At 38.3% G+C, this 26,253-nt stretch overlaps 1 protein-coding gene and 1 long non-coding RNA gene across 14 annotated transcripts in view; one reads left to right on the forward strand and one right to left on the reverse strand.

Annotated features, from left to right (window-relative positions):
* Positions 1-26,253, reverse strand: part of brsk2a (BR serine/threonine kinase 2a) — a 473,215-nt gene that overhangs the window by 3,765 nt on the left and 443,197 nt on the right. For 11 of the 12 annotated variants that reach the window (XM_062035565.1, XM_062035564.1, XM_062035556.1 and 8 more), the window contains one exon: positions 20,148-20,237. In XM_062035565.1, coding sequence (XP_061891549.1) covers positions 20,148-20,237 — 90 coding nt within the window. Of the gene's footprint in view, positions 1-19,308; positions 20,077-20,147; positions 20,238-26,253 lie in introns of those variants that run through there. The other variant, XM_062035557.1, reaches the window with a different exon arrangement.
* LOC133641665 (uncharacterized) lies at positions 4,345-20,074 on the forward strand. 2 transcript variants are annotated; one of them, XR_009824320.1, is made up of 3 exons: positions 4,345-4,867; positions 11,791-11,881; positions 19,638-20,074. It is a non-coding gene; the product is annotated as an uncharacterized LOC133641665 (long non-coding RNA). The 2 variants fall into 2 exon arrangements; XR_009824321.1 differs by having other exon boundaries at positions 19,641-20,074.

Genomic DNA, 26,253 nt, shown 5'->3' on the forward strand with positions numbered 1-26,253 from the left:
TATACTCACAAGAAACCGAATAGCTTTGTCTTTGACCTTTTTTTTTTACTTAAAGAAAGCAAATTAACAATCAGAATAGTTAACAAGATAAAAAAAAATGTGAATAAATAAATGAATACAAAAAATAAAAAATGAATATCTGACAATTTATTGTCATCATTAAAGTGAAATGCTGAATAGCAGAATGTAAAGTAACAGTATAATATATTATAAGAGAATGTTATGTTATGATTATCTTTAACCGAATCACAGCAGTGCTCAAATTAAAAAACAGCATTCCCTCTCATGTGATATTGCTTAATTAACATTAATGATGTGCACTTTAACAACTAGGCTTACAACTATACCTAATATATAAAGGGGTGGAAAAGTGACTATTACATGCAGGGCAAACATTAGCTAACCAGAAGGCAATAACAATGTAAACAAAAAACACCTGCTTAAAAGATCTAATACAAATGTCTCTGAGGAATGTAAGGTGGGACCGTGGGAGTACTGTAATTACCTAACGTTACATTATTATTTTCCATAACAATTTAGCCCCCTCCACAATATTAACCCGACGTTAAAACAGAACTAGCTATTTATTGATTAGCAATTGCCGAATCATGTAACATTAGCTTAATGCTAAAAAGCCAGGTTACTATCACCAGTGTTGGGTTAGTTACTGAAAACCAGTAACTAGTTACAGTTACTAGTTACTTCATTTTAAAAGTAACTCAGTTACTTACACCAAAAATTAATGCGTTACTGTGAAAAGTAACTATTTAGTTACTTATTTTTTCTTCTTTTTTTTTTTTAAAGCTCCCATTAATGCCCTTTTAGCCTTCATTTCAGTACTGTTATTGCACTGGAGAATAATACAATGTGTTGATCAACTTGACATGCATTTGCATCACTCAACTCTGCTAAGCAATGTGCTCTACATACAACACACAAAGACAAAGATATGTTTCAAAGGGCCAATTTGTTTTTGGCCAGAACAAATTGACAAAACTATTTTAAATAGCTGCAACATAACATGCATAAGTAACAAACAGCATAATAACAGCATAGCTGAAAAGCAAGAAAGGCACACACTACATACACAAAGCCTAACCAGGCATTTTTTCCTCAAGGAATTCTGACACAAAATCATGTCTGAAGCCCAGAACACTCTACACATTTCCCCAGTTTTAGTTTAGAGATAAGGAAAGATTGGCCTGGCCCTCTAGCATCCCTCTTTATGTTTGTGAACTTTATAGTCTATACATTTAGAGTGATGTGATAATCAAAAACTCTAGAAGTCTAGAATGAAAGAGTATATAAGAGAATTCACAGCAACGTTCCCTCTACGGTGCGCGCCTGTGCAATTGCACACTGCTCAAGCGTCCTCTGCGCACGGCAAATCTATGCCACGCACAAAATCAAATAAAAAAATAAGCGCATAACAATTTTCGACACACGGACACGACAGAGAAAACAGTTTTCGTCATCATTGTTCAAATATTGTAACGTCTGTGGAGACGCTTTGAGGACATGAATTCCATCCATCACTTTACTGAGCAAAACTCTTTATTGTCGGCCATAAACACATCACCAAAACATTAGTAAAAAAATGATATCTAGCAAAAGTGGTCATTTTCTGCAGTACAAACCAGACCAAAAGCAACTTTGTTATATCAACAGCAGCCGCTCGCTCTTTCTCACTTGCGCCAACACATGCACATATGGCACTTAGCCAGTGATGCGTTTACAACCACACAAAACGTGGGACAACTCCAACACCACACATAAAGTGTCATTCCAGGTCGTTACACTATGATTTACCAATCAAATGTGTGCTTATTCTAGTGTCATTTATTAGGAATCTTAATTTATAAATATTAATCATTGAATGCTGTTAGTATATTAAATAAATACTAATAAAACTATATTAAGTTGCAGGAATGTACACATGATCCCCTGCTTACATCTCATTGTGCAACATGTGAATGTTTTAATGGGAACTAAATGCAATGTCTGGAAGGGGTACAAATTATTTCCAAAGCAGGACCTCCACCCAGACAAACAATACAAGTACACAGTTCATGAAAAACAATATTTGTTGTTATTGTCATTGTAAGTGGGCCTGAACACTTATATTAGAACTGGAAATGACTGCAGTCATTTGATTATAATAATAAGAGAATGTTGTCTGTCTATCTGTTGGCCCTGCGATGGGTGGGGACTTGTCCAGGGTGTACCCCGCCTTCCGCCTGAATGCAGCTGAGATAGGCTCCAGCGACCCCGAAAGGGACAAGCGGTAAAAAATGGATGTATGGATGGAGATTAAAGTTTTTATTTAGTCAGGTTTGGGACAGGTGTGCTGCTGGTGTAGCCACAGTGTGCACGTGTGATGTTGCTCACATGGGCTCCACTCAATGCTCAGGGACTTTTTGCGTTTGCTCACACATGAACACTTACAGGGAACATTGATTGACAGAGTGTGTACCTTCAGTGCTGCATGATGAGCAGAGGCAGCTAATCCTTAAGTGGTGGTGGTGGAGGGAAAGTAGCATTGGAGTCTCTGTCTCTCTTTACTAGCTTCGTCGAAGCATGTTGCTCATGTAGCTTGTTTCAGCACATTTGAATTGCTGTTTTGGGCAGTAGATGGGATCTTTGATCCAAAGCACAATTTACATTTAACTAAAATGGGGGGGGGGTAATGTTGTAACAAATAATATTTCTATTAAATAGGCTTTACTTTGCATTTTAATTAATGTGGGATTATTTTTTGTATTTAAAAATAATAGTACCAACTTTTTTTTTTTTTCTCCAACATTTGTGGCACTGGCGTGGCGCCCCCTGATGGACGGCGCCTTTAGCATTTGCCTATGGGTGAGGGCCGATATCCGGGCAACTGAGCTACTTACGGGTTCTTCGAGCCATAGCAACCAGACTGGCGTTGAAAACAAACCGTTGCCATTACTCTTTAACCTGTCGACCTATGCCGGTTAAACCCGTCATTCTGCCTCCAAAATGCCGAAAAACTGTGTTGTTTTTGGTTGTGCTAACCACAACTGGAAACAGGGAAAACAAAGGTTGTATTTTGTTCTGCCAAAGCGTGATAAAAGCCCACAGAGACGAGACAAATGGCTCGCAGCTTTACACTGGGAAAACGAGGACGGTTCTCACTAGAGTCCCCCAAAGTCCCGGGTCGTGTGTTCGGATCACTTCGTTTCTGGTAAATATAAGGAACAAAAATCCACCTTCTTAACCACAACTTGGCTATACGTCCGTGCTAATGTTGTACTTGTTCAATTTGTACCTTATAACGTTCGACAGCTGAAGTTGTTGTTGTACAAAAATAACATGCGGTATATACTATATAGTCTATAGCCTAGCTAGCTATTTTCGAAAACCGGACAACGAGAGGATACCAAAGGCAGCGTTAAGATGGACACCACCGGGAAAACGTAAGCCAGGGCGGCCAAAGAACACCTGGCGAAGAACAGTTGAAGGGGAGCTGAAAGAGATTAAGCTTACATGGGGCGAGGCACAGAGACGAGCACAGCAGCGAGATGAATGGCGTCGAGTCGTCGAAGCCTTATTTCCCATCCGGGAAGAAGAGGATGAAGTTAAGTAAGTAATATACTATATAGTCTATAGCCTAGCTAGCTATTTTCGAAAACCGGTTTCGTTTAAATTTGCACTTAACAGTTGGGTTTTTAAAAACCAATAAACCCTATAATTTTCATGTTGCCAAATCTCTCAATATTTTATACACTAACACTTGATCTTGTTGTTGATAACTTCCGCGTCTCTTTCTTAGTAGCGCGCAGGCTAAGCTAACTAGCAAGCTAAGCTAAGCCTGAGAAGCTTTAAAGTTCACTGAGACGAGTCTGACGCAAATAATACATTTTCGTTTTTTCACACGATATGCGAATAAGTAAAAATGCGTAAATAAAGGATTAAACGCCGACTTCCAAGCCACAACGCTCGTTAAATGCTTTTTCTGTCAATGCTGTGTTCGCTGTGAGCTGGTTTGTTTTCAACGAATTCCCGGTTGCTAGGGCATTGGTAGGCGGAAGTGACGTAGGTCCGCCCTCACCCATACGGCCTATGCCACGGGCCGGCCCTGGTAGTAGGTGCTTAAAAACAGCAATGTTAATATCATTGTAACCCGGATAATAATCCATGTGTAATATAAAGTACATTAGATACATTATTGTAAAAGTTAAAAAGATAATTCATTGTATTTAATGTATTGATTCATTAAAAAAAACAGATGGTTCAGTAAAAATGGTTAAAAAACATAGTTACAAGGTAAAAAAAAAAGTGAAATATTTGTTTTATTTACAATATGGTATTTGTGGAGATTTTTTTTTTACGGTCCTTGAAGGGGACGTGGAACTGTGTGTAGAGAAAGACGAGACAAGCGGGATGCTCGAAAGACAGCGATAGTTAAAGTTCTTATGTTTTAGAACTTTCAGCCAAGTTTTGTGCCATGGTTTGTCGATAAGAGAAGCCGTTGTGAGTGGGTGATTAGTGGGAAAAGACAGTAGTTCCAAAGAGGAGCCGTGGACTGTGTTTTTGGCGCTAATTACTAGCATATCGAGCTTATAGCAAAACAACCTCGCTCGAAGATGTCGCCCACACGGGGGGGAATCACGGAGCTTGCAGGGGATCGTTACCGAACTGGACAACGAGACAAGACGGACACCTGATAGCACTCGGAGTGCCTCTGGCTACGTGGGAGACGGAGGGGAGAGGTTTTGGACCGGAAGGTACCGCGCACCTGTTCCGCCTTTGAAGTCACGCTGAAAACTGGGAGCACGCTTTGTTCGGGGAACACGAGGACGACACGGAGCTGGACAGGACACGTAATTAACCCACTGGACACAAGGTACCTTTCTTTGATTTATTCTGCTCAAAGAGTGACGCGACCCATAAGTTTTTGGTACCATGAATTGATTAACGTGGACCCCGACTTAAACAAGTTGAAAAACTTATTCGGGTGTTAGCATTTAGTGCAGGGGTGTCAAACTCAAATACAGAGTGGGCCAACATTTAAAACTAAACAAAGCCTCGGGCCAAGGTTGAACAAATTAAAGTTAAAGTTAAAGTACCAATGATTGTCACACACACACTAGGTGTGGTGAAATTGGTCCTCTGCATTTGACCCATCCCCTTGTTCACCCCCTGGGAGGTGAGGGAAGCAGTGAGCAGCAGCGGTGCCGCGCCCGGGAATCATTTTGGTGATTTAACCCCCAATTCCAACCCTTGATGCTGAGCGCCAAGCAGGGAGGTAATGGGTCCCATTTTTATAGTCTTTGGTATGACTCGAATGAACCTTTTAAAGGCCTACTGAAACCCACTACTGCCAACCACGCAGTCTGATAGTTTATATATCAATGATGAAATCTTAACATTGCAACACATGCCAATGAGTAAAGTGCAATTTTAAATTTCCCGCAAAATATTCTGCTGAAAACATCTCGGTATGATGACGTTTGCGCGTGACGTCACGGATTGTGCGGACATATTGGGACACCATTGTGGCCAGCTATTAAGTCGTCTGTTTTCTTTGCAAAATTCCACAGTATTCTGGACATCTGTGTTGGTGAATATTTTGCAATTTGTTTAATGAACAATGAAGACAGCAAATAAGAAAGCTGTAGGTGGGATCGGTGTATTAGCGGCCGGCTGCAGCAACACAACCTGGAGGACTTTGAGTTGGATAGCAGACGCGCTACCGTGAGTACGCAGCTTTGGCTTCCAAACATTTGATTGCTTGCCCGTACGTGCGTGCCGCTATGTGCATGTCATGTACGTAACTTTGGGGAAATGTATGTGCTGTCTGAACTTTGCGGAGGTGAACGGTACTTTGGGCTGTGGGATTGAGTGTGTTGTGCGGGTGTTTTATTTATATTGGGGGGTTATATGGACGGGAGGGGGTAGGTGTTTGTTATGCGGATTAATTTGTGGCATATTAAATATAAGCCTGGTTGTGTTGTGGCTAATAGAGTATGTATATGTCTTGTGTTCATTTACTGTTTTAGTCATTCCCAGCTGAATATCAGGTCCCACCCGCCTCTCACAGCATCTTCCCTATCTGAATCGCTTCCACTGTCCTCTAATCCTTCACTCTCACTTTCCTCATCCACAAATATTTCATCCTCGCTCAAATTATTGGGGTAATCATCGCTTTCTCGGTCCAAATCGCTCTCGCTGCTGCTGGCCATGATTGTAAACAATGTGCAGATGTGAGGAGCTCCACAACCTGTGACATCACGCTACTTCCGATACAGGCAAGGCTTTTTTTATCAGCGACCAAAAGTTGCGAAGTTTATTGTCGATGTTCTCTACTAAATCCTTTCAGCAAAAATATAGCAATATCGAGAATTGATCAAGTATGACACATGGAATGGATTTGCTATGCCCATTTAAATAAGAACATTTCATTTCAGTAGGCCTTTAATAGGGACCCAAACAAGTTTTGCATTGAATATTGAACAAGCAAGGCTTATATAACTTTATAGTGACATGCAAAATCGAGTTTCAAATAATAATAATAATAATTAAAAAATATCAATGGCATATCAAATACAATGCCTCTTTTCTATTTGCAGCCTTCTGAGGTAAATATCAACATTAACTTTTTCCACAGGCTAATACATTTGAAAATAAAATAAAAATGAATAAACCAACCATTCAGGACTTTAAAGGCCTACTGAAACCCACTACTACCGACCACGCAGTCTGATAGTTTATATATCAATGATGAAATCTTAACATTATAACACATGCCAATACGGCCGGGTTAACTTATAAAGGGACATTTTAAATTTGCCGCTAAACTTCCGGTTCGAAACGCCTCTGAGGATGACGTATGCGCGTGACGTAGCCCGGCGAACACGGGTATGCCTTCCACATTGAAGCCAATACGAAAAAGCTCTGTTTTCATTTCATAATTCCACAGTATTCTGGACATCTGTGTTCGTGAATCTGTTGCAATCATGTTCATTGCATTATGGAGAAGGAAGCTGAGCAAGCAAAGAAGAAAGTTGTCGGTGCGAAATGGACGCATTTTTCGAACGTAGTCAGCAACAACAGTACACAGCCGGCGCTTCTTTGTTTACATTCCCGAAAGATGCAGTCAAGATGGAAGAACTCGGATAACAGAGACTCTAACCAGGAGGACTTTTGACTTCGATACACAGACGCCTGTAGAGAACTGGGACAACACAGACTCTTACCAGGATTACTTTGATTTGGATGACAAAGACGCAGACGTGCTACTGTGAGTATGCAGCTTTGGCTTCTAAATATTTGATCGCTTGACCGTATGTGCGCAACTTTTTTTTGCGTATGTACGTAACTTTTAAAAAATATATAAGCTTTATGAACCTTGGGTTAGGTGAACGGTCTTTTGGGCTGAGTGATTGTGTGTGTTGATCAGGTGTTTGAATTGTATTGGCGTGTTCTATGGAGCTAGGAGCTAGCATAGGAGCTAGGAGCTAGCATAACAAACACGCAGGTGTTTTTATGCAGGATTAATTTGTGGCATATTAAATATAAGCCTGGTTGTGTTGTGGCTAATAGAGTATATATATGTCTTGTGTTTATTTACTGTTGTAGTCATTCCCAGCTGAATATCAGGTACCGTGAGTATGCAGCCTTGGCTGCTAACCATTTGATAGCTTGACCGTATGTGCGCGTCACGTACGTAACTTTTTAAAAATATATAAGCTTTATGAACCTTGGGTTAGGTGAACGGTCTTTTGGGCTGAGTGATTGTGTGTGTTGATCAGGTGTTTGAATTGTATTGGCGTGTTCTATGGAGCTAGGAGCTAGCAGAGGAGCTAGGAGCTAGCGTAACAAACACGCAGGTGTTTTTATGCAGGATTAATTTGTGGCATATTAAATATAAGCCTGGTTGTGTTGTGGCTAATAGAGTATATATATGTCTTGTGTTTATTTACTGTTGTAGTCATTCCCAGCTGAATATCAGGTCACCCCCGGCTCTCACAGCATCTTCCCTATCTGAATAGCTTCAACTCCCCACTAGTCCTTCACTTGCACTTTACTCATCCACAAATCTTTCATCCTCGCTCAAATTAATGGGGAAATTGTCGCTTTCTCGGTCCGAATCTCTCTCACTTCATGCGGCCATCATTGTAAACAATAGGGAACTTTGCGTATATGTTCAACTGACTACGTCACGCTACTTCCGGTAGGGGCAAGCCTTTTTTTTATCAGATACCAAAAGTTGCAATCTTTATCGTCGTTGTTCTATACTAAATCCTCTCAGCAAAAATATGGCAATATCGCGAAATGATCAAGTATGACACATAGAATAGATCTGCTATCCCCGTTTAAATAAAAACAATTCATTTCAGTAGGCCTTTAAACTGCTCAGTTTGCAACACACTGATCTAATCTGATGTGCCCAAGCCAGATACCTGGCATCTTTCCTTGAATGCTAGTTCATTAATGTCAGGGCTCAGGCTTTGAACTGAGGCAACCTTCATTATCGAATGAAGGTGTTCATCAGTCTTTATATCTCGTATTCCACCCGGACCACAGTCTTGGGGGCGTGCCTTAAAGGCACTGCTTTTAACGTCCTCTACGAGCTATCGTCACGTCCGCTTTTCATCCATTCTAACAACGTGCTGGCCCAGCCGCAAGATATGTGCGGCTTCTGTACGCAAACCCACGTGAATGCAGCGCATACTTCATCAACATCGATACAGGTTACACTGAGGGTAGTGATATTAACAACTTTAATACTGTTAGAAATATGCGCCACACTGTGAATCCACACCAAACAAGAATGACAAACACATTTTGGGAGAACATCCGCACCGTAACACAACATAAATGATGGGTCCTGGTTAGCGCCTTGCATGGCAGCTCCCGCCATCAGTGTGTGAATGTGTGTGTGAATGGGTGAATATGGAAATACTGTCCTAGCGCTTTGGGCTCCTTAAAAAGGGGTAGAAAAGCGCTATACAAGTACAACCCATTTACCATTTACCATAAACACAACAGAACAAATACCCAGAACTAGGGATGTCCCGATACAACTTTTTCACTTCCGATACGATACCGATATTGTAGCCTTGAGTATTGGCCGATACCGATATCAATACGATGCGATATAGGCACGAATCATACATATATTTATTCCTTATTTTGTTGTGTGGAATGTTAGAAAAGGCTTGATAAAGTGATGTTACTGTTACTGATGTTGTAGTGTTAAAACAGAAAACAATAGTCAGCAAGAGTAGGTATAGGAAAAACTGACCCATTTATTATTAACCAATTGGTTACATAAATTTTAACCTTCAGCATAGGAGTGTTACCTCAACAAATCCAATAAAAACAAAATGTTATATTTAAAGTGCAAAATAACCACTAATACCAACATAATTATACAATTGAATAGAATAAATTAAAAATAAATTAGAAGACCCTGAAAAATAACCTAAATAAATCCAATTAAAAAAAAAAAAACATTTTAAAGTGCAAACAATTCAAGTTCACTTCAGTTATTTTTTTACTGTCAGCATATGTTGGAAACAACTGTGGGCAGGGACAAAAACAACAAAAACAACACAATATTGTCCACTGTCCAACTGCTCTAAGTTAAGAGTTCACAGCTCCAGTTTCACTGACTGACTGTGCCCAAAACAATGTAGTAATTACTCTTAGTCATCACTGAAGAATAGTATAAACACAATAAACATATCACTCTAATAACAAGAGCATAAAATAAATAATAATCAGTCAGTGCTGACTACCCTTAGTACTCCTCCTCCTCCTTCTCCACTTTCTGCAGTACGAGCATAATGTGGAGATTTGTTTTTAAGAAGATAAGCATTTCGGCATGCTGTGCGGCAATACACTTTTTAACCTCTTCGTGCATCTGGGGTATAGTTTTGTCTACAATGTAGTGGCGGCTAGGAATCATGTAGCGAGGTTGGAGGTGCTCCATTACGCGTTTAAACCCGACATTACTCACCACCGACAGGGGCTGGTCATCAAGCACAATAAACTGGGCTATCTTTTCTGTTATGGCCATTGCCTTTTTGCTGTCCCGTGGTAGTTTGTCACGTCTTGCAAAGCTTTCAGCCAGCGTGGGTTGCTGAAGCGAGCCAGAGGTTTGTTGCTTCGCCTTGCTGCTCCCGTGAAAATCCTCATGTTCTTTTTTGTGGTGTTTTTTCAAATGTGCGATGAGGTTGCTTGTATTGAACCTTCCCGGTTCTGTCCCTCCACGGGACACTTGCGCCTGACAAATGTTGCATTTAGCGGCAACGTCTTTGTCAGAGTTTACGTTAAAATACTTCCACACAGCCGACATCACTACACTTTGCTGCAAGCACACGCGTTGTCGTTGTTGTGATCACGTGGGCTGTGCATGCTGGATCAGAGACGCTCTTCTTCCGCGGCCGGCACCAACGTTAATTAAGGGGCATTGCCGCTACCTACTGTGTTGGAGTGTGATCAAACCAGAGTCACCTATTATAGACGTGCTGCAGCGGTAAATGGACAGCTTATATCGGAGCGCTTATATCGGAGTTTTTAGATTCAGTCCGATAAAATCCGATATTCACTTTTTTGGCTAATATCGGACTGATTTCCGATATCAATATCGGATCGAGACATCCCTACCCAGAACCCTTTGCAGCACTAACTCTTCCGGGACGCTACACTATACACCCCACACACACACACACACACACACACACACACACACACACACACACACACACACACACACACACACACACACACACACACACACACACACACACACACACACACACACACACACACACACACACACACACACACACACACACACACACACACACACACACACACACACACACACACACACACTCGCCAAAGATCCTTTGGCGAGTGTTTTTCAACAGATTCTAAAGACCGCAACTTTGTCCTGTTATATAGAAGATCTTTGATTCATGTAATTGCAATTGGTGCTTAATAACAGCAATGTTCCTATCGTAAAGGATTTTTGACATGTGATTTTCAACAGATTCCTGGAAAGAGAAGAACTTTCCTGTTATATGGAGGTTCTTTGAGGTTTTTTTTTCAACAGTTGCCCTGTGTATAGAGGATCTTTGATTCATGTAATGGCAGAAGGCGCTTAAAAACAGCAATGTTCCTCCCAAACATGTCTGTGGATGTTCTCATTCATACAGGTCATTGTCATCTCAGGGCATTCAATCGACCACAACTAGACAATACTTCAATGCTAACGAGGGGAAATTACACAACAACTGTCATGAGCTTTGACAGTAGGATTGTTTGTTTGCTTCTCAACAGTTGTTTTTCTCACTGCGATAGGGCAAAACCATCCTTGCCCAGAAACCCTCTCCTGGTTTTGGAGTATAAATATTTGGGGTTTTGGCACCAGCCGCTAGACTAGATCTGACCAATCTAAGTCTTAGACTGGATCTGACCAATCTAAGTCTTAGACTGGATCTGACCAATCTAAGTCTTAGACTGGATCTGACCAATCTAAGTCTAGATTGGTCAGATCAATCTAAATCTTAGACTAGATCTGACCAATGTAAGTCTTAGACTAGATCTTAACCAATCTAAGTCCATGAACATTAACTGATGAAGCTTACTCGGAACATTCCATTTGCGATCGATTGAATGCCCTGAGATTCCTCCCAAACCGGATCTTTGATTTGTGTTTTTTCAACAGATTCCTAAAAGCAGCAGAATTCTGCTGTTATTTGACTTGGGTTTTAGTGTGTCCTTAGAACTAAAAACCCCATTGTGCTCCTCAAGGTACTCACGACGGAGATTAAGGACACAGTGATGAGGATTGATGAGGCCTTTTGAAAAGACGGAATGCAAATGACTTCCTTTTTCTAACCAGGTAATTGCAGCTGTTATCTGATTGTAAAGGTGCTGTGGTCAAGTACTGCACTAAGATGTGTTTAAACGTGAACGTCCTCTTCTCAAGAAGGGTTAGAATATCATTCCTTATCTTTTTTTTTTGCATTTTAAAAATACTTTTATTGCTCATGTGTTGATTAGTTTTGGATATGTTAAACACATTTAGGAACATCACGTGGTTACATTTGCACAATCCTACATGTCCCAAAAAGAGTAGGAAGAAGCAGAACTTATTTTTATTATGATTTATTATTTAATCATATCCCTTCTGCTTGTTCACTTCCTCTGTTTGAAAGTTATCGCGTAATAAACAAGTAATAGTCATAGGTTAAGGACGTATGCAGTAGTGAAGGAAATAAAAGAAAGGGCAAAATGTTAAAACAATAAATGAAAATGTAAAGGGAAATAAATAAATATAATTAAATGTATTAAAAACAAAGAGATTATAAATAAATGACTACAGTATTTTCGGACCATAAGGCGCACAGGATTATAAGGCACACTAGAGGTTCATATTGTGATTTTTCCTACATATAAAACACTTCCTTCTGGTCTGCATAACATGTAATGGGTATTCTTTGGTAAAAATGTTACATAGATTAGGTTTCACAGATCATCTACAAGTCGTCTTCTGACCGTCTCTTCAGGATGCACCGTTTTGTGGACAGTCTAATTTACGTGCCTCCACTTCGACAGCGTCTTCTCCCCGTCACCTTTGTTGTAGTTTTTAGTGCTTCCATAGCGAGTCTACTGACAAATGTACGTCAGAGCTGTACGCTACTTTGTATTAGAAATGGCAACAGCGGAGGATAAATGCCCCGCAACAAGAGGATAGAGAGAAAAGAAGGACCTTATTGACTACAACCCGATGGCGGCTGCGTGCAAATTTTTGGGACTTATGTAGACCCTAAATACACAACATCAAAAAACTATAGGTAGGAAAAGTTGGTTTTGCATAGTAGGGCCAAACAAAACACCAGACAATACCGTATTTTTCGGACTATAAGTCGCAGTTTTCTTCATAGTTTGGCCGGGGGTGCGACTTATACTCAGGAGCGACTTATGTGTGAAATTATTAACACATTACCGTAAAATATCAAATATTTATTTAGCTCATTCACGTAAGAGACCAGACGTATAAGATTTCATCGGATTTAGCAATTAGGAGTGACAGATTGTTTGGTAAACGTATAGCATGTTCTATATGTTATAGTTATTTGAATGACTCTTACCATAATATATTACGTTAACATACCAGGCATGTTCTCAGTTGGTTATTTATGCGTCATATAACATACACTTATTCAGCCTGTTGTTCACTATTCTTTATTTATTTTAAATTGCCTTTCAAATGTCTATTCTTGGTGTTGGGTTTTATCAAATACATTTTCCCAAAAAATGCGACTTATACTCCAGTGCGACTTATATATGTTTTTTTCCTTCTTTATTATGCATTTTCGGCCGGTGCGACTTATAGAAAAATACGGTATGTCTCCTAACAGGTGCCATTTAATAGCCGTATTTTGAATTACAGTATGTCTGACTACGGTCACCGTAATTGTCCAACAATCCATCAAGCGGTGCGGCTTCGTAGTTTACCAAAGTCATACTAAAAGATTTTGACAAGATTTTTGAGCGCCGTGTGTAATGTTCTAAATTCTCAATGGAACATCCGAGTTTTGGTGTTGCTCGCTTACGGGTACTTGCTAGCGTCAATTATTGAACAGGTATCAACATGTATCGCTTATGTGTCACTGCCATCTACTGGTCACACTTATCATTACACCATGTACCATAACCAGAATAAACACAACCAGAATTTATAAATATATAAGGCGCAACGGGTTATAAGGTGCATTGTTGATTTTCGAGAAAATGAAAGGATTGTTATTACATTTTTATATATACATTTCATTTTTAAATCTTTATGTATGTATGTATCCGCCTTAGTGGATTTGGCACTAATTATTGTGAACTGACTGACGCAAAGCGATATGGATATAAATAAACACAGCTCCAGCTGTTTAGTATATATATATATATATATATATATATATATATATATATATATATTTTTTTCATTTATTCATTTATTTCAGGAGATGACATTAAAAAAAAAAGTACAAGGTTGACAACACGTAATAATGTAAATTAATATAATGCAAAAGGTAATGTACAGTATGTAAGCATGATTGTCCAGTTTTGCCTGAAAGGGAGTGGGAAGAAGATATTTTTTTTAATCCCAGTTCTCCATTCAGTGATTGATACATTGAGTTTCACTGTTACTTAGTTTAAGGATTATACAAATGTTGTATCATAGTGGCATTACCACAGGTAAAAATTATTAGACTGTAACAATAATTGTATCAACAATGTAGGAAGAATGAACATACCAACAATGGTAATAGACAACATAGCAACAATGGTAATAGACAACATACCAACAATGGTAATAGACAACATAGCAACAATGGTAAGGAAACATTGAGCACATGTTAACACTTTGAGACAGAGTACAACAGCAGGTCAATTTAAAGACCCTCATCTCTATATTTGAACCAGACCCGATGTTTGTATAACAGTTTAAATTGATTAATAGTTTGGCATTGCTTGTGTTGTAAGTCCAGTTTGTTCCAGAGTTTTAGTCCGCATACATGCACACAAAATCGTTCACGATTGGTTTGAGCTCTCGGCAGTGAGAAATATCCAAAGCCTCTCAAGTTATGAGCCTGCACTCATGTTACAAAAAAACCGTTGTAGATTAGTCTGCAATAATTTGTTTAATGCTTTATATAAGATTATTGATGTGTTATATTTAACAAGATCATCAAATTTTAGCAACTTTGATTGCATAAACAGATTATGAGTATGTTCTAAAAAAACAACGTTGTAAATGATCCGCACTGCTCTTTTCTGCAATATGATCAGAGGATTGTGTTGTAAGTATTCCCCCATACTCCAACACAGTATGTAAGGTATGGCAGTACCAAGGTGCAGTATAGACTACGGAGTGCATTTTCATTAAGGTATAGTTTTGCTTTGTTTATAATTGCGAGGCTTTTGGAGATTTTTGTTTTAATGTGTCTGACATGAGGTTTCCATGATAGTTTACTATCAATTATCACTCCCAAAAATGTATTCTCATTTACGATTTCAATTTGGGTACCATCAATACTTATTTTCTGTTCAGACGTTATATTGCGATTTCCAAACATCACTATCTTAGTTTTATTTATATTCAAGGATAATTTATTTGTGTCCATCCATTTTTTTTTTTACTATATTTAGTTATGTGTTTACTGTATTTATGAGCTCATTATAGTCATCACTACTGTTAGACTGCTAAGCTAAATAAAATATAAAAAGCATATTTCAGACATGCTTTTTATATCAACCTATGATGGAAACTACAGGAAGAGGAACATGGCAACAAAAAGATTATGAAGACTATGCACAGAGAAGAGGGTGATTGCTTTCAAAATTGGGATCATGTGTGCAATAAAAAGATGGAGCATATGGTACATTTCTAAATCGTTCATGATGCTTTATGACAAACATGATCCATGGAAACAACTCAGTAGGAAAAAGAAAAAGAACAATCAACCATGGATGACAAAAGGATTAAAAAATGTTTGCAATAAGAATACATTTTACAGATAATTTCTAACACAAATATCTACAGGGGCAGAGAATAAGTACAACTATAAAACAAGCTAACTAGCGTACTACGAACATGTAGAAAATAATATTAGTCAATTATTAGACAGGAACAAAAACAATATGATAGCAACATGGGGCTTCCTTAATGGCATTCTTAAAAATGGTGCTAAGAAGGATTATTCCCAATGCTTCTCAGATGGGAGCATAAATAATGACAATAAAAGGAAGTAGTTGAAAGTTTCAATTATTACTTTGTAAATATTGGACCAAATTTGGAGGAAATGATTCTAGACTGAGGACTTCAATAACACCATAGATAGAAATCCCAACTCAATGTTCCTCGCGAATGTGACACAAAAGGAAATAGTTAAAATTGTGAATAATTGTATATCCAAGACCTCACTTGATTGTAATGGAATTGATATGGAAACGATAAAAATTTCTGACAATAAGACGCTACGTTATTACTACACTTTGAACCCCGCGGTTTATAAGACAAAGCGGCTAATTTGTGGATTTTTGTATGCTGACGGCCATAATAAAAATAGTTTACAAAAAAAGCAAATACACTGAAAAGGTGTGTTATTGTTTGTGCTATGGCGCATATTATTAACTCACAACGACATATATTGTTTCAGTTTCACAAATTCCTCAGTAAATTCACCAAGACGTCGCAGTGGGGTTATTGAGTCTGAAGAACTAGCTTCCTCATCTAGTGGGTCCATGACAATGACTTCTGTTTTGTTTCATCAACTGTTTTGCTGCTGTGTTACAGACACCGTTTGGAAACAATTAAGGTATGTAAATAAACATTAACAGAATCTTATTGTGTAAATAACTAATTTTACAATATATATATCTGTGGCTTATAGTCCGGTGCAGCTAATATATGAAGAAATATTTTTTCCCCTAACATTTAATGGGTACAACTAATATACCGGTGCGCTCTATAGACCGGAAAATACGGTAACCTAGGAGATTTCAGAACCTTAAATGAATATCTACAACTTATCATTTCACACAGGCACATTCCCAAATTCATTAGAACAAGTTGTACTGATTTGGAAGATTGGAGACAAACACCAACTTACAAATTACAAACCTGTTTCTCTACTTTTACAATTTTCAAAAATTACTGTAAAGCTATTTAATAACAGATTGGACACATTTCTAAACATAAAATACTCACAGATAAACAATAGAGATACAAAGCCAACGTTTGAACATCAATTTCATTAATTTAAATAACGGAAGAGATTACCAATGCAATAGATGGTAAGAGTGTGCAGCAGCAGTGTTTATGGATTTAACTAAAGAATATGACACAATTAATCACAATATTTTATTTAAAATATTAGAACGGTATGGCATCAGAAGGTTGGTCTTGAACTGGATTAGAAGCTACTTAACCAACAGGAAGCAATACGTGAAGCTAGGCGAACACATGTGTACAACGCTTAATATATCCTGAAGCGTACCACAGGGATCAATACTGGGACCAAAATTGTTCAATCTTTATATAAAGGACATTTGTAAATTTACAAAGGACTTAAAGGCCTACTGAAACCCACTACTACCGACCACGCAGTCTGATAGTTTATATATCAATGATGAAATCTTAACATTGCAACACATGCCAATACGGCCGGGTTAACTTATAAAGTGCAATTTTAAATTTCCCGCTAAACTTCCGGTTGGAAACGTCTTTGGATGATGCGTATGCGCGTGACATCACGACGGCAACGGAATTATTCATACCCAATGTGTCACCATACAAACTGCTCTGTTTTCATCGAACAATTCCACAGTATTCTGGACATCTGTTTTGGTGAATCTTTTGCAATTTGTTTAATGAACAATGGAGATTGCAAAGAAGAAAGTTGTAGGTGGGATCGGTGTATTAGCGGCTGGCTGTAGCAACACAACAAGGAGTACTTACTTGGATAGCAGACGCGCTAGCCGATGCTAGCCGCCAACGCATCTGTGATCGGGTGAAGTCTTTCGTCGCACCGTCGATCGCTGGAACGCAGGTGAGCACGGGTGTTGGTGAGCAGATGAGGGCTGGCTGGCGTAGGTGGAGCGCTAATGTTTTTATCATAGCTCTGTGAGGTCCGGTTGCTAAGTTGCTAAGTTAGCTTCAGCGTCGTTAGCAACAGCATTGTTAAGCTTTGCCAGGCTGAGAATTATTAACCGTGTAGTTACATGTCCATGGTTTAATAGTATTGTTGATCTTCTGTCTATCCTTCCAGTCAGGGATTTATTTATTTTGTTTCCATCTGCATTGGAGCCAGATGCTATCACGTTAGCTCAGTAGCTAAAGAGCTTCGCTGATGTATTGTCGTGGAGATAAAAGTCACTGTGAATGTCCATTTCGCGTTCTCGACTCTCATTTTCAAGAGGATATAGTATCCGAGGTGGTTTAAAACACAAATCCGTGATCCACAATAGAAAAAGGAGTGTGTGGAATCCAATGAGACCTTGTACCTAAGTTACGGTCAGAGTGAAAAAAGATACGTCCTGCACTGCACTCTAGTCCTTCACTCTCACGTTCCTCATCCACAAATCTTTCATCCTCGCTCAAATTAATGGGGTAATCGTCGCTTTCTCGGTCCGAATCTCTCTCGCTCCATTGTAAACAACGGGGAATTGTGAGGAATCCTACCTCCTGTGACGTCACGCTACTTCCGGTATAGGCAAGGCTTTTTTTTTATCAGCGACCAAAAGTTGCGAACTTTATCGTCGTTGTTCTATACTAAATCCTTTCAGCAAAAATATGGCAATATCGCGAAATGATCAAGTATGACACATAGAATGGATCTGCTATCCCTGTTTAAATAAAAAAAAATTATTTCAGTAGGCCTTTAAAGTTAGTACTATTAACCGATGACTCAACTGTGTTTTGTTCAGGAGAGAATACACAGAAGTTAATACAAATAACAGAAGAAATGAAGAGATGGTTTGACAAAAACAGACTATCTTTAAACCTTCGTGAAATGAAAATAATGTTATTCGGTAGCAGTAGGGGAGAAAGTCAAACACAAATACAAATAGACGGAGTAGACATTGAAAGAGTAAATTAAAACACATTTTGGGTGTAATAATTGATGATAAAATGAACTGCAAATCTCATATAGAAATATACAACATAAGGTGGCAAGAAACATGCCAATAACAAACACAGCAAAATATGTATTGGACAAAAAAAAATCACTTCATGTTCTCTACTCCTTGCTAGTGTTACCATATCTTAGTTATGTAGAAATATGGGGAAATAACTACAAAAGTACACCTCATTCACTTACTGTGTTACAAAAAAGATCAGTTAGAATAATACATCATGTTGGACATAGAGAACATACAGTACAAATAATTTATCTATTGAATCAAAAATATTGAAATTCAATGATATAGTGAATTTTAAAACAGCTAAAATTATGTACAAAGCAAACCATGACCTGCTACTGAAAGAACAATTATTCTCAACAAAAGAAGAGAAATATAACCTTCAATGTTTTTTTAAACATTTATATGCCCTAACAACACTTAAGATCTTTAGCATATCAGTATGTGGAATTAAATTATGGAATGGATTAAGTACAGAAATCAAACAAAGCACTAATGTGATTCAGTTGAAGAAACTGTTCAAATTCAAAGTGTTTACAAAGTACAAAGAAGAAGAACTATGACAAACATTCTGAATTGATTGAAAATTAGATAATCTAATTCATCTCATTATGTAAATTACGACTTACTTTACTAGTATATTTGTATTATTTATGGAGTAAATTGAGAACAAATTGAGAACAGAAAGTGAAAAAAAATGATAGCAATTACTATGAAAGAGAAAAAAGGGGTAGGAATAAATAAGTTCTGCTTCTTCCTACTCCTCTTTGATCATGTTAAAAAGAGAAAGTGGAGACTGAGATGCATCATGTTGTAATTGTATCATGTTGAAAACAAAGTTTACAGAATATGTTGCACGTATGATCAGAATGATGACAGAATGAGCACAGGAGGAGGAACAGATCATTTTAATATTTAGAGACTGGCACATAACAGGTCTGCTATCTGACCAGCAGGGGGAGCTATTGCCATAAATATAACGAGACAAAACAGAATGGTATAAAGAAAGATGCAGAGAGTAGAAGAAGAGGAGCTAAAGGTGTCCTTCAGTCTTCATCGCTGGACAGACATTACCCTGACTAACCACAGCGTGAAGCAACAAACCCCACGTGGAGAAGAAGACGGTCGGCCATCATCATCTATACGGGAGTGGAGCGCATGGCGATGGTGTTGCCATGGCGACGAGGCTCCGACTCGTGGAAGTAGGCGTATGAGTGTGAATCAGCTCTCCGTACCTGACTGTAATCTTCACCGTCTGACTATGTTCTGACCCTGCCAGTGTTTATTTGCGGCGAGGGCGACCATGCAGAGCCAATCACCTGGCGAGGCCGCGCATTTCGAGCAGAGGAGGAGGCGCAGGCCGGGCTAGGCTATCTAGTCGTGCACATTCAGCTGGAAGAGGGGGGTGATGAGGGGGGGATGGGGGATGTTTGGTGGAGAAAAGTAGAGAAAATGTTACTCACCAGACAGCTGCTGGACTCCAGGCTGGTCGTGTGTGCTTAACAACTGGCTCTGGATGGTCTCCACTACTCGCTTGAAGCGTCGGCTGGGTCCTACACACACACACAAGGCAGAAGGCTAAGTATGGACAGTTAAGACAGACAGTCTGGGGCAAACAAAAACAACTTTTATCAAGCCGAGGCAAATACGATGGAACGTCTACGAATATTTGTGACCTTTTCGCTTTATAAGTGTTTACATCACGCCAAATATTTCTTGGCGTACCAACGCTTCATTTATTCATTCATTGTGCATGCTGCTGCTTGAAGCCATTTGGATGACATCACTTCCCGTACACACGGGCGCGGCCATTTTGAAGAGCTTCGACGGCGAGCGTCACTTCTGACGTGTTTATTTCCACAACTGTCATACACTATATTGCCGAACGTTTTTGGCCACCTGCCTTGACTCACATATGTACTTGAAGTGCCATCCAATTCCTAACCGATAGGGTTCAAAATGATGTCAGTCCACCTTTTTGCAGCTATTATAGCTTCAGCTCCTCTGGGAAGGCTGTCCACAAGGTTGCGATTTTCGACCATTCTTCCAAAAGCTCATTGGTGAGGTCACACACTGATGTTGGTGGAGAAGGCCTGGCTCTCAGTCTCTGTTCTAATTCATCCCAAAGGTGTTCTATCGGGTTCAGGTCAGGACTCTGTGCAGGCCAGTCAAGTTCATCCACACCAGACTCTGTCATCCATGTCTTTATGGACCTTGCTGTGTACACTGGTGCACAGTCATGTTGGAAGAGGAAGGGGCCAGCTCCAAACTGTTCCCACAAGGTTGGGAGCATGGAATTGTCTAAAATGTTTTGGTATCCTGGAGCATTCAAAGTTCCTTTCACTGGAACTCGGGGGTCAAGCCCAACTCCTGAAGAACAACCCCATACCATAATTCCTCCTCCACCAAATTTCACACTCGGCACAATGCAGTCCGAAATGTACCGTTTTCCTGGCAACCTCCAAACCCAGACTGGTCCATCAGATTGCCAGATTCTGATCGTTTGGATGGGTGGCCAAATACTTTTGGCAATATAGTGTACCTTGCGCCGGTCAGAGCTGTGTCAGCCTTAGAGATCACTTTGTGTGATCAGAAATGCTTTAAATGTGTCCAAACTCTGTCTTGCTGTATAGCTTGGGGTTGCTAAACAACCACTTTGAGCTAGCTCTTTAATCAGTTAGCCTTTTTATTTTATCAGAGAAGGGGGATTTGTTCCGCAGCAAGTCTTTAATTGTGATGAGACCGAAAAATATGCCACAGCGGACCTTTATTACAGCGAAGGGGAAGGCACTACCGGGACACAAGCTGATGAAGGATCGTCTCACACTGCGAGTTTGTGCTAACGCAAGTGCCAACTACGTGAAATCAAGTATACCACTTCGAAAATCCCAGAGTGTTCAACAAAGCCACAAATATTTCCAGACACAAGGTAAACTTATTTTCCTTTTCTAGTGTGTGTGTGTGCATGTTGACATTAAAGTTTGCTGCAATGTTGTAGTGTGGTTTGGATAAAAAAGAGAATGTTGAGCCATTACCCCCTTGTTAGTTGCTTGTATATAGAGCAGGGGTCCCCAACCTTTTTGAAACCAAGAGCTACTTCTTGGGTGCTGATTAATGCGAAGGGTTACCAGTTTGATACACACTTAAATAAATTGCCAGAAATAGCCAATTTGCTCAATTTACCTTTAACTCTATGTTATTATTAATAATTAATTATATTTATCTTTGTGGAAACACTGATCATCTTAATGATTTCTCACAATAAATATATATAGAAACAGATAAATATCAATATGCAACACTTTATTTTTATATTTTCTCTAAGTGCACATTTTTCAAATTGAACATTTTCAAATGATCACTTCACAGTCTTGTGAAATCACAATATCCCATTTTAACTAGCTAGCCACTAACATTTTTAACAAATCATGTAATCATTTGTACAAACATGGTGCAAAGTAATTTGCACCATGTTTGTACAAATAATAACTCATGCAAAATACAAAAGTCAACTCTCAAATAAATCATGTCACACTTTGAACTGGACACCAAATCTGTTATCTTTTTCTTTGTCAGTTAGTGAAGACCAAGTCTTTAAAATATTTTCTTGGATTTTCAAATTCTATTTGAGTTTTGTCTCTCTTAGAATTAAAAATGTAGAGCAAAGCAAGACCAGCTTGCTAGTAAATAAATAAAATTTAAAAAATAGAGGCAGCTCACTGGTAAGTGCTGCTATTTGAGCTATTTTCAGAACAGGCCAGCGGGCTACTCATCTGGTCCTTACGGGCTACCTGGTGCCCGCGGGCACCGCGTTGGTGACCCTTGATATACAGGTATACATTATAGTGTGTTCAAAGTGTGCAGTTTTTTTTAAATTAAAATTGGGACTTTTGTCGAGGATAGAGCCAATTTATATATGTTTACATTGATTCTTATGGGGAACTCTGCTTCACTCTGCAAACTTTTTGGTTTGAGTACAATGTTGAAGAACCAAGTAAGTTCATAAATTGAGGTTCCACTGTATTGACTTAATGTACTTTTTGCCAGCTATTGTTCTGCCGGCACTTATTCTCCAATAAAATGTGTCACTACTTCCACCTTTCTCAACCGACTTCAACAGTTCCAAAGTCAAAATGCTCCTTATTTATGTTAATTGCATCCTAGCTTGCCAACTTTAATTTTTTTAACCTATTTTTGCAGGTGTACAACTCAAAGTCACATATCTTAGTATTTGACACATGATAATGGTTAGTATACAAATAATCAAAATTATTTTTTTGCAGGTCTACGTCTCAGTCTTGGTACTTGACACATGCTAACTGGTAGCATGCTAAACATTAGCATGCTAGCTTTCTTAGCTACGTTCGCTGCTAACTTAGACTTAGACAAACTTTATTAATCCACAAGGGAAATTGTTCCACACAGCTCAGTCACAAAGGATGGAAAGGATAATGCATCCAAGGGCACGAAAAGAGGACAAACTAAAGGTATAAAGTAGAATAAAAATGTACCATAGTAGCAATATAAAATAACATATGTAATATTTACATATTATTTATGTAATAAATATGTGTATACATGCAACTGATCACAGCCAAACACTAAACGACCCGAAAAGAAAAAGAAAAGTAATGAAAACACACACAAGCACCCAAGAACCATTAATAGTGGTTGATGGAAAGATAAGTGATTAGAAAAGTTGAGAAGAATACCAAGAATAAAGTAAAATGAAGGAAGTCAAAGGAGCTACTGACATTATATATATATATATATATATATATATATATATATATATATATATATATATATATATATATATATATATATATATATATATATATATATATATATATATATTAGGGCTGCAACAATTTAGTCATCGATTCGTTGGATATGCGCATGCGCATAGGCTTTTTATTTTTTTTCAAATTTTTTTATTTTTTTAAATAAACCTTTATTTATAAACTGCAACATTTTCAAACAGCTAAGAAACAATAACCAAAATAAGTATGGTGCCAGTATGCTGTTTTTTCCCAATAAAATACTGGATTATTATTATTATTGATCATTAATCGATTAATCGAAGTAATAATCGACAGATTAATCGATTATCAAACTAATCGTTAGTTGCAGCCCTAATATATATATATTAGGGCTGTGAATCTTTGGGTGTCCCACGATTCGATTCAATATCAATTCTTGGGGTCACGATTCGATTCAAAATCGATTTTTTTTTCAATTCAACACGATTCTCGAATCAAAAACGATTTTTTTCCCGATTCAAAAGGATTCTCAATGCATATGATTTCAGCAGGATCTACCCCAGTCTGCTGAAATGCAAGCAGAGTAGTAGATTTTTGTAAAAAGCTTTTATAATTGTAAAGGACAATGTTTTATCAACTGATTGCCATAATGTGAATTTGTTTTAACTATTAAATGAACCAAAAATATGACTTATTTTATCTTTGTGAAAATATTGGACACAGTGTGTTGTCAAGCTTATGAGATGCGATGCAAGTGTAAGCCACTGTGACACTATTGTTCTTTTTTTTTTTCTTTTTTATAAATGTCTAATGATAATGTCAATGAGGGATTTTTAATCACTGCTATGTTGAAATTGTAACTAATATTGATACTGTTGTTGATAATATTCATTTTTGTTTCACTACTTTTGGTTTGTTCCGTGTTTGTGTCTCCTCTCAATTGCTCTGTTTATTGCAGTTCTGAGTGTTGCTGGGTCAGGTTTGGTTTTGGAATTGGATTGCATTGTTATGGTATTGCTGTGTATTGTTTTGTTGGATTAATAAAAAATAAATAAATCGATTTTAAAAAAATGACAATCGATTCTGAATCGCACAACGTGAGAATCGCGATTCAAATTCAAATCGATTTTTCCCCACACCCCTAATATATATATATATATATATATATATATATATATATATATATATATATATATATATATATATATATATATATATATATATATACACTGCAATGTTAACAGGCAGCGCTACGCCTCAGATAGCACCGATGAAGAAAATATGCGACACTAAGGCGCTTATACATTATATATGTATATATATAATTTCTCCTGAAATTGCAAAATCTAGTTCTGTGGCTCTTAAACTATTTTCCCCAAGTACCACCATAGTGACCAACATTAAAAAAACAGTAGCGCAGTAAGCCCAAGTGTTCATAAAAAAACGCAGCAGAGGTTCTATTTGAATTAAGCATATTTAATATTTTTGGCCTCTGTAACATTACACAGTTTGAACAGTAACACTGTGTTGGAATATAGGAAAATAAAACACTGTACTTTAAACTAGTGATTATTTGGCGTACTACCACCAGTGTTTGAGAATCGCTGATCTGGTTGTTTTACCTGTCACCTTACACTGTTGGCATGGATAGATTATTTGTACTCAACACATCATCCTGTAGGTCAATTAAGTGCAATCAGATCATTTTAGTGGTCGGGACTCACTGACATAAATGTTATATTTCCTGTTAAGCTCAGTTCAATCCATATCTACCCTGGCTTTTGCAAGTGTGTGTGTGTGTGTGTGTGTGTGTGTGTGTGTGTGTGTGTGTGTGTGTGTGTGTGTGTGTGTGTGTGTGTGTGTGTTCATGTGTGTGTGTGTGTGTGTGTGTGGGTAAGCATGCTGTGTAAGCCGGCTCTGCTCAGGCAGGGTGGAAGCAAATCTTATCAAGCACTCACAATGTGAAGACTTGTGAAAATCCTTTTTTGGCTGCACATTTGATGACAGTCACCTCTGGAACCAGCGCATCTAAGCATGTGCTCCCCACATACTACACTCGAGGGCCACATATTAGATTGAAATGAAAACTGTGAGAAACTAAATGAAAATGAAAACTCAGTTTTTATGTGCTCAGTTGGAGGAACGCTGTAAGAAATATTCCAGTGTGTTAGTATGTATGGTGTGACAGTGTGGACAACGAAGAACTTGTAATAGTGTGTTTTGGAAACAAGTAAAAGTAATTAAAGATCCCCTGATTGTACGATTTAGGAACCACAGACCAAATAGAAATATGTTTTGGTGTACGAACATTGTCTCTGTGTATAAACATTCATTGTGGTTGTCAACAGCATTATTATCCACATAAGAACACTGCAATAAATGAGGCGCGTCCAAAATTGAGTGTATGGTGAATAAATAATAATCATACTGTATTTTCCGGACTATAAGGCGCACTTACAATTATCATTATTTTCTCAGAACTCGACAGTGCACCTCATAACCTGGTGCGCCTAATGTAAGGAATAAGTTTAGTTGAGCTTACCCACCTTGAAGTTATTTTATTTGGTACATGGTGTAATGATAAGTGTGACCTGCAGGTGGCAGTCAAACATAAGAGATAAGTGTAGGCTACACAACACCAACGTTTTAAATGTTCCATTGAAAATATAGAACATTACACACGGCGCTCAAAAATCTATCAAAATGTTTAAGTACGACTCTGGTAAGCTATGAAGCCTTGAAGGATTGTCAGCGTATTAAACATACAAGTATTATTATGGTGTGTGTATAAGTGAAGTGAATTATA

The sequence above is a fragment of the Entelurus aequoreus genome, linkage group LG24, assembly GCF_033978785.1.
Source record: "Entelurus aequoreus isolate RoL-2023_Sb linkage group LG24, RoL_Eaeq_v1.1, whole genome shotgun sequence".
NCBI lineage: Eukaryota > Metazoa > Chordata > Actinopteri > Syngnathiformes > Syngnathidae > Entelurus > Entelurus aequoreus.